The 10097-nt window shown below is 43.1% G+C and overlaps 1 protein-coding gene across 2 annotated transcripts in view; it reads left to right on the top strand.

Annotated features, from left to right (window-relative positions):
- The window catches only part of Slc38a6 (solute carrier family 38 member 6), a 63098-nt gene extending 56342 nt beyond the window's left edge, over nt 1-6756 (top strand). For both annotated transcript variants that reach the window (XM_031355314.1, XM_031355315.1), the window contains exons 13-16: nt 3419-3543; nt 4661-4805; nt 4985-5079; nt 5350-6756. In XM_031355314.1, the coding sequence (XP_031211174.1) occupies nt 3419-3543; nt 4661-4805; nt 4985-5079; nt 5350-5430 (446 nt within the window). In that variant the 3' untranslated portion in view covers nt 5431-6756. The remainder of the gene's footprint in view (nt 1-3418; nt 3544-4660; nt 4806-4984; nt 5080-5349) is intronic.
- The last annotated feature ends 3341 nt before the right edge of the window (nt 6757-10097 follow it).

The following is a 10097-nucleotide window of genomic DNA, read 5'->3' on the forward strand; positions in this document are numbered from 1 at the left end:
TCAGAGCCTCTCAGGAGATGGCTATATTTAGGCTGGCTTGCCTTTCCTTCAGTCTCTGCTCCATAGTTGGCTGCATATATTTTTAATTGCAATTATCAACCATTATAAACACTGCTGATTATCACTGAGATTCTTAGGACTAAAAGAGTTTCAAATTTATGAATCTTGATGAGTTTAGAATATTGAGTGTCATGCTTGCATTTTCAATTTTCAGATCAGTGCTACTCCTGTGTTCATTTGGGGAATCTTTAATGTTGATCGAAGCCTAATAAATGCAGACCCCTTCCCCTCCCTGTAGGTCAATAGAACAACCTGGAAGAAGTCTCCAGTTCCCACTAATATCCAGGATGATTAAGCAATAGTCATGTGAATCCCATGAATTACTGGGTGCTTCCGAGCTCTAGAAAACCTAACAAGGTCCTCCTAGGTTGTAGTGGAGGTAGAGAGGGGCTCAGCCAGTGAGCCAACAGCTAAGCGAGGGCTGGGTGTTTTGCTAAGATTGCTTCCATCCTCATAACTCAGACAGATCTGTTTAGATTGACTAATGAGACCACTACCTTCAGTTAGGCTCACACAGTGGGTAGGTGGCTGACAGATAGTGCCCTCCCAAAGGCACTCGGGTAGGTGATAGTTTCTTTCTTGCAGTACTTCTTTGTCCCCATTGTTAATCACAATGAAGAAATGCCTTCTACTGTGGCTTTTTAACGTTGTAGTGTAAACTGTTCATTTCAGCAGGAAATGGTCAGTTTGGTAGGCCTCACCTAAAGTTCAAGTGTACAATTCATCTTTTTAGGTTACTGATCAGTAAAGTGGCCTGTCCTGGAATTAAAGGCAGCTTTCTAAATGCACGCCAATATTCTTTCTGCTACCTTATGGAAATTTTCCTCGGTGTGCTACACAGGCAGACACGTGACGCTACTGGTCCAAATGACTTGCCAAAGTCACCATTTGGTCCTTTTGGAAGTTTGTGACTCTTTCTCCAAGTGCAGATGCAGATATCTGTCCCTTAGATAAGAACGAAGAGTAGCTAAGTCAGGAGGCTTTCACCCTGGGAAGGAAGGGTTTCTGGTAAGTGTAGTTATTAATTCTTCTGGAATTGATTAGAATTCTAAATGATTAGAATCTTTATCTAGATTCTTAAAGCTTAGTTAGTATTGTTATTATGACTTCTGTCATAATTATGACATTATATTAGTTATGGCTTCTGTCAGACTAAAGGAATCTCTTTCAACCCGAATTAATAATATTGGTTCTAATCACAGATGTTAAAGAGGAAAAGTGTTCCTCTGGTGAGCCAGGCCAGTGCCCAAACATTGGGTAACCAGACCATTTTAATGTCTGTGAGGTTGTTAAGCAAGAAGTGTTAATAGCTCATTTTATGACTCAGAAAATGGAAATAAAGTAGTTTGCCATATTTCTCCAAAGACTCACAACTATCTCACAGATTTAGAAATAGGATCCAGATTTCTTGGCTCTTCCCAGTTCTCCTACCTATCCCTGTTCTTGATTCCCTAATTTTTGTCTAACATTGTAGATAGTCCATCCTCTCCTGTACCCATGATTGCTAGCCTGGCTCATCTATCCTCTCCTGTGCCCGTGGTTGCTAGCCCAGCTCATCCATTCTCTCCAGTGCCCGTGGTTGCTAGCCCAGCTCATCCATTCTCTCCTGTGCCCATGGTTGTTAGCCTGGCTCATCCATCCTCTCCTGTGCCCGTGGTCGCTAGCCTGCCTCATCCATTCTCTCCTGTGCCCATGGTTGCTAGCCTGCCTCATCTATTCTCTCCTGTGCCCGTGGTTGCTAGCCCAGCTCATCCATTCTCTCCTGTGCCCCTCCAGTGGTTGCTAGCCTGGCTCATCCATTCTCTCCTGTGCCCCTCCTGTGGTTGCTAGCCTGGCTCATCCATTCTCTCCTGTACCCCTCCAGTGGTTGCTAACCTAGTTCAGAGCCTCCTTTACTTTAGTGATTATGGCACTGATTTTCTGGCTTTTGTGTTTCTGATATTTTTCGTCCATTCTGTGCTTGTGTGTAGTTCAGATCATAATACACTCCTCTTTCTATCTTAGTTTCATTCCTCATTTCTGTAACAAAATACATGAGGTGCCAAGCAGCCTGAGGGAGAAAGGATTTACTCTGGCTCACAGTTGGAGGTTGCAGTCTCTAACCTGGAAGGCACAGTGGCCAGAGCTGGTGAGGAGAATGAGGAGTAGTGAAGTCCTTTCCAGCCCACTTGCTTCTCTTTATACAGTCCAGCATCCCAGTCCATGGGATAAAAACTGTCCTATTTTAAGTCTAAACTGACCTTTGTCCACAGGTCCTGAGTGAGGGAAACAGTGCAAATGGAAGGAAGCTACCAGGTAGAAAGCCTGGCTGGCCTCTCTCAGTCTTGTCTCGGAATGGACCTGACTTACTAAACAAGCCATTTTCTTAACCCTTCATTCTTTCTTTTATGCAAGATGGAAATGAACAAAGTTGATACTATGCACAAAACACTCTGTAAAAGTGTAAGCAATCCCTGTAGTATAGTCCTACCCAGAACACCATGGAATCTGAGAAACACTGGGGTTGAGGGGTCTCTATCACAAAAGTGTGGGGTGCTCTGCCCTGCTCCCCTGCTGTGTGCTTTCAGGCAGACTGCCTGGCGCTCTTGAGCCTTCATATCTCATGTTGCTATAGTAACCAAATTCACCAGTGCACTTGTAAGCACTTTATAGACACAAGTGTGTAAACCCTTTCCTTAACAGTATGGACAAGTTCTAAGGAGTTTACCTTTGGTTTGGTTTTGTGTTTTGTTTTATTTTGTTTTTGTGATTAGGCCTCACTGGCCTGGGACATGCTAAGTATACCAGGCTAGCCTCAAGCTCACAAAGATCCACCTGCCTCTGCCTCCCCAGTGCAGTGATTACAGCCATTCACCACCACACCTGGTTAAGGAGATATTTTTAAATATCTTTTAGTCATAATTTTAGAGATTCTGTGTGTCCTGATTTAAAATTTCTTAAAAGAATACAAAAGCATTCACATGGGCTGGCAAGATGTCCCAGAAGATACAAAGCACTTGCCACCAAGCCCAGTGACCAAAGTTTGATCCCAGGATCCATGTGGTGGAAGGAAAGAACCCAGTCCCGCGTGTTGTCCTCTGAGCTCCACATGTGTGCAATGGCACAGGCACCCCTAAATAAGGAAATAAATTCTGTAATACATTTCAAAAAGTAGCGTACATCTCAAGAAAATACTTAGTATCTTTGTATTTCCTAGTACAGAGAGGAAAAGGCCAGAAATAAATTTAAGAATGGTATCCAAGCCTAGTACAAACCAGTAATTCAACAGAAAATAACTTTGATATTATTGGCATAGTGGTACAAGGTTTATTATTCAACCCTGATTGCTGCTGCTGTTGTTGTTTTAATTTATTTACAGACAAAGTGGAGTCAGAATTGCTACAAGGTTATAGTAAATACTTGCCACATGATGTTATTGTCATGGCTGTGAAGTTATGCATACTATTCGCTGTGCTTCTGACAGTCCCTCTAATCCACTTCCCTGTAAGTAAGCCTAAAGGGTTTGTTGCTTAGTGTCATGGCTCCCTAATATGGCAACACTAATGCTTTGCAGACCAGAACCTCTGAATCACATCTAGCCTTGTGTATCTTATTCATTTGTCAAGTAATTGATCCAAGCCTTCATACTAGCATATGGTCCCACGAAAGCACAAGAATAACAGTGAACCTCAAAGCTAATTTGTGCTCTCTGAGATTTAGTTTAGATTTACCTCTCCCTCAGTTTTGCTTCCAATTTAGAAACTATAGTTCTAAAGTTTTAGGGTTGTGGGGGGCGGTGTCTTCCTATATTCTGTTTTCAAAAGAATGTGCACAAAGAAGAGAAAGTCGGATTCAGCAAAAGTAAGCTCCTCTTGGTGCACTGCATCTTCCCACGGGGGAAGCTGCTTCATGCTTAGGCTTTATACTCACTCTAAAACTTGAGAGGCAGAACAGAGTCCCATTCTGCATCCAGTCTCTGCACATAAGAATCTTAAGAATTTCCGTGAAAATGAAAACAACAGCTTTGGGTAGAAGTGCTTCTGCGCGGGTGTCTTGAACTCACATGAGTCCTTAAAGACTGGGACCTCCAGGAATCCTTGCCCCTCCCTGTGAGACCACAAGATCGGGGTCCGGCCAGGGCTAGATAAACTTGTGGGCTGTGACTGCCAGGGGCCTGCCCTAGCAGTGGGAGATGTGGGGAATGTTTTTGAATTCCATACCATGGAACAGATAACGAAAATAAAACAGAAAGTGGTGTTTCTCTCCCACGCCATGTTTTGTTTTTTTCTGCTTGAAAGTTTGTCTGTTGAATTTAATGAAAATTGTTCTTTGTGATTTCATAACACAGTGTTATGGCTTGTAATCCTTTAAATTATAAAACCTAGAAGAATTGCCTGTGAGACTTTTGTATGGAATTTAAGAAAAATAATTTTTATGAAGCTCACTCAGAAAGGTTTATAAGCATAAAAACACCACATAATGATAGTTTATGCTGTGTCTGGAGAATCCAAATAATTTGGGATAAAAATATTATGGTTGCTATACATGTGCTTCTCTAAGCAAACGCTGTGCCCTTCCTCCTTTGCCCTGTGCCTGAACTACTACTTCTCCTGCTCTATAGGCCAGAAAAGCTTTAATGATGGTGCTTTTCTCCAATTATCCCTTTTCCTGGATTCGGCATTCCCTGACCACAGCAGCGCTCAACGTCATCATCGTTGTGCTTGCGATATATGTTCCTGACATTAGAAATGTATTTGGTGTAGTTGGTAAGTTTTCCACTTTAAAAAAACAACCATGTAATAAAAGGGATGGGGAAGTGTCACCAGTGGTAGAGCGTCTCCAGCGTGGGTGGACTCCTCAGATTTGGTTCCCAGCCCCACAACAGTAAGCCATCACTCTCACTGCTGAGCTGACGCGGCCTCTTTTCCCCTCTCTACCCTTGTAGGCGCCAGCACATCGACATGCCTGATTTTTGTGTTCCCAGGGTTATTTTATCTTAAACTCAGCCGAGAGGATTTTCTCTCCTGGAAGAAGCTTGGGGTAGGTTGTTTTCTACTGTTTAAGACTTCCACTTTAAGGAATAGTGTGTTTACTACTATGTCTAAGAAGACAGGCTATCTTAATATACAAAGTTGATTTTAGAGTGGCATGATGGCTCATGCTTGTAATCCCAGCTCTTAGGGGACTGAGGCAGGAGGATTGCTGAGTGTTTGAGGCTAGCCTGAGCTACAGAATGAGACCCCATGTATTGACAGTGAATGCCAGTCCACTGCGAGGTTCATACTCATCATCTTCATTTTGTCTCCACAGGCTTCGTTCCTGCTCATCACAGGTGCTGTGGTTGGAAGCTTCAGTTTAGTGCTCATCATTTTTGACTGGGTCAACAAATGAAAAAAAATGTTTTACTATGAAAAATAACTTACCTCTATAAACAGGAAGGGATCATGATGGAAGGCGCCATATATGAAAATTACACTCTCAGGGAAATTGTTAACAGGAAAGCAGGGCAGAGCGGCAGTAAGAATTTAGTCATTTTAATTTTAACCAAAATCAGAAATACTCAAAATACTTGAAATGTTCTTAAATCCGCAGACTCACTCTTTTGTTTGGAAGTTTTATGTTCTGTTTTTTATTTTGTGTTTGAGGCAGAACCTAGCTGTGTAGACCAGGCTGGCCTTGAACTCACAGCAATCTGCTGTTGGGAATTGGTTCTAATGCTTTGTCTTAATTTGGTTCCCAAAGCTGAGCTTCCAGGCCTGAGGGTCCCTGTCCTCTGCTGGCTTCAATTGATAAGAAAGAATTGCTGTTCAGCCAATGGCTGGGCAGAAAGATGGAGGTGGGACTTTTAGCTTGCAGGACAAGGGACTGAGAGGAGAGCCAGGAGAGGAGAATCACCATGCCTGGGAGGGAGAGAGGTCAGGTTTAACAGCTGAGGAGAAAATCACCCAGCAATGTAGGTGGAAAGCGGCCGTGGGGGTGGGGTGGGCTGCCCAATAAGTAATAGAGCAGCAAAGATAAAATACAGATTTAGAAGGTGTTAAGCCAGAAATAACAGAGTGAAATGTACGCTAGCCTTGGAGAGGACTAGAAATGCCCAACCACTGAGCTAGTTAAGGCATATCAAAATTAGCTGGAATGTAGACTCTTTCGAAAATCCAGAAACCTGCCAGGAGCCAACTCAGGTTAACCAATCACTGTTACAAACTGCCTGCTGCTGCTCCTGCCAAGTGCTGGGGTTAGGAACTGTGCCACCCTCTTGGCATGTGCCTGGCATTTGTGACTCAAAAATAAAATAAGTAGCCTTTATTTTTTTTAGAGTAGTTTTACATTTCCATATATATTGGGCAAAATATTGAGCAAATAAAATGAGAGATTCCATGTTACTCCATACTCCAACTCTGTAGCCTTCCCTGCTATGAATGCTTTGTATTGTCGGAGTAGCAAGTGTTACACCCAGGGATGCTAAAGTCCGTGGTTGGCATTAGGGTTTATCCTTGGCCACCATTGATCTTCCTACCAGAATGCCATGGTTGGGATCATGTAGGACTGAGTGTCATTTTCAGACTGACTTCATTGATTTAATAGCTCGTTTCCTTTCAGTACTGAGTAATGTCCCATTATATGGATGTCTCATGTTTGTTGATCCACTCATCTCATGAAAGATTTTTCTACTACTTCCAGGTTTTGCCAGCCATCAATAAAGGTGCTAAAAATGTTTGTGTGGGGGTTTTTACATGGTCATGTTTTCAGTTTTGGGGGTTAAATACCAAGGAGCATATGCTTCACTGTGAAGGTGTATTTAGTTTTGTAAGAAACTGCCAAACTGTCTTCCAAAGCAGCTGTAACATCTTGCATCATCGCCAACCGTGAGGGAGCATCCTGTAATCCCAAATCCATGGCACCAGCATTTGGTGTATTAGTGTGCTGTGGGGCATTCTCGCCAGTATAATAGGCTGAAGTGGCATCTCTGTCTTGAGATTCCCTAATGGCATGATATGGGCATTGCACATACTTCTGTGACCTCTGCATATTTTCTTAGATAGGTGTCTAACTCTTGCCCATTTTTAAGTTGGGTTGTTTTCTCATTGTTCAGTCTTATATCTTTGTGTGTGTTAGATGCTTATCTTTTATAAGATAAGTATTTGTAAAGATTTTCTCTCAGTCTGGGCCTTGCCTTTCCATTTTTCTAACAAGCTTTCACGGAGCAAAAAAAAAAAAAAAAATTAATGTTAACTATAGAATGAGGGACCAGGAAGATGGCTCAGTGGGTAAGAGTACTTATTGCTCTTCCAGAGGACTCAGGTTCAATTCCCAGCACCCACATGGCACTTGACAACCAACTGTAACTCAGTCCCAAGGATCCAGCTCACACATGGTACATAGATATACATACAGGCAAAATACTCACACACATAAGAAAAAAATTAGAATATATGTATTGACCCAAACCAGCAGGAATAAGGGTCCCAAATAGTGAGATGTTAAGACTGGGGACCAGGACTGAGAAATAAAAGAGACAGAGGAAAAGCAGACAAGCAGTAACTGGGACCAAAAAGTCTTGCATAGGCTGATGGCTTATGCCAAGTTAGTTTGTAAGACCCTGTCGAGCCTTAGCTTACTGGAGTGAATCACATGGAGCCTGATTGATGCAAAGAACATGAGGATCCTTATTTCAGTGCACTAAGGCTGTCCCTGACCCTCAGGAAAGGAGGCAACCCCACACAGCCTATTCAGTGAGCTTTTATACAATTTTCAGGGCAGCAGCCATTAGACACAATGTGATTGGTAGAACAGTGTGACTTTTTAAACTGATTGGTCTTCAGCGAATGAGGTGGCAAGGACTTCCCTTGTCTGAAGGTGGGCAAAGGTCCACCCTGCGGAATGTGTCCTCACCCTCAGGTTGGTTCTCACCCTGTGTTCTGAGGAATGTTAATTAGCCTTTCCCTTCTGGAGTTCCACTACCTTCCCAAAGTTCCTGAGCTTATCTTATTAAGGAAATCCCTGGCCTCCAGGTGTTTTTCTGAGATGACCCTGTTTTCTCCGATCTTACAAGTTTGTTAAGAAGCTCATCATCGTATGTTCTATTTGCTGGAGGGATAGGGAAGCAGGGTCAGCAGAAAGCTAAGTCAGACATGTTGGCAAAGAGAACATAGCATACCTCAGACACTGGACTGATAACCAACCATAGCTCGGGGAAGAGTAGAGTCCCAGAAACTATAACCTTGACTCTTGACGCATTGCCTGCAGCCCTAGACAGGCCTTGCCAAGTCCACGCCTAGACAAGGACACAGAGCTAGTTGTCCTTTCAGGGGGGCCTTTAAGAAAGTCTTGGGTTGGTCTGGCTCCCCACAACATATAAAGAATCTATTTTTGTTTTTTAAGGAATCGATGTATTACATTTATGTACAAAATAGATTCTTAGTGTGTGGGTCAACGATAGTGTCACGGGGAAACTGAGACTTCCCCACTGGGTATGGCCCTACCTCCCAGTCTTACCTGAGATTTTCCTGTTGCTTTTGTGCAGTTAAAAGTTCTCCAGATCCCAGATTGCCATTATAATATGTGACATTATTCTTGGAAAAGAGACAGATATTGATGGTCTGTCTCATTTGTTGTTTAGAAATTAGTAGAAATTGTAAAACGTGGCATTTTGCCCATTGACATGGTTCCCAGTTGGAAACTTGAATCTAGGCCTTTCTGCCATGGGGGTTCCTGTAAAGGGCCCCATGTTTGGCAGCCTGCCAAAGCCAGGATGCATCAGTAAAAGCTCCTGCTGCAGTTGACTTGTAAAGTAGGGAGTTTCATGCAAAATGAGAATGTGCATATATGGAAATACACACTTTTGCAGGTGTCCTCTTGCCTTCTACTTAGGAAAGAAGCTAAAAGTTGGGTAACAGAGCTTCTCTTTTGAAAAGATCAAAGAGAACATTGGCAACTTGGGTGTAATGGGGAGAGACCAGGATTTGGGTTGGGGCAGGGGGGGGGGCTGGGTTTTGATCTTAATGGAGTCATACAACTCTTTTTTTTTTTTTAAGGATTTATTTATTTATTATATGTAAGTACACTGTAGCTGTCTTCAGATGCATCAGAAGAGGGCATCAGATCTCATTATGGGTGGTTGTGAGCCACCATGTAGTTGCTGGGATTTGAACTCATGACCTCCCAAGGAGCAGTCGGTGTTCTTCCCTGCTGAGCCATCTCACCAGCCCCATCATACAACTCTTAACCTCCAGGCTTCTACTTTCAGTTCCAGGAAAATGAATTAATAACCATTTTTTAAGGACTGTGTCAGGAGGTTTAAATAGCCTTTGATTAGTTAGATGCAAACAAACTAGGCTTTCTTACTAATGGTTGTCGCTTTTCTGTCAGGTCCCTTATGTAGAGCAGTAAAATGAAATGAGTTTTTACCCAAGGGCATGGAGACAGGTCTTGGATTTTTCACCTTCTGTCTTGCATGGCTTTTACCTTCTGAGTCCCTTTAGCCTTCACCCCTGAGGAGCTGGCCCTGGAAGCAGAGGTTAGTGCTTTCCCACAGTTCCATGCCAGCTGTGTGCTTCTCCTGCTTACGTCATTCTGAAGCTGGGCACATAGCATGCCCCCAGCCCAGGCAAACCTGGCCTCTCTCATCAGCTTCAGGTGAGAGTTCATCGATTAACGAGCTACTTGTCTCCTCTTTTTTTCTGTTTATGAAATAATGCTCATAGGTGTTCAGCTGCTTAAGTAAATCTTAACTCTAGTAATACCAAAATAGCCCTAAATCTACAACAGATGCAGGGATGCCCCCGGGGGCAAATGTTAAGTGTGGCGACAGCTGGGCATCAATTAATACTGTGTCACCTGTTCCTAAGACAGTGCCCTGGGAGGTTTGGCAAGAGACAAATATCCTTTGTAACACTGCACAAAATTGAGTTACTACCACGTTGGTGGAGGTGGTCCGCTTTCCTTTAACATTCTGTCTTGCCTGGTTGCTTGTTTGAGTCACATTTTTGTGAGTTTGGAGGAAGCCGATGAGAAGGCTGGCAAGAACCATGACCCCTTCATAACCTTGTCCAAGTACC

This window comes from Mastomys coucha, unplaced genomic scaffold (assembly GCF_008632895.1).
Source record: "Mastomys coucha isolate ucsf_1 unplaced genomic scaffold, UCSF_Mcou_1 pScaffold6, whole genome shotgun sequence".
NCBI classification, from domain to species: domain Eukaryota; kingdom Metazoa; phylum Chordata; class Mammalia; order Rodentia; family Muridae; genus Mastomys; species Mastomys coucha.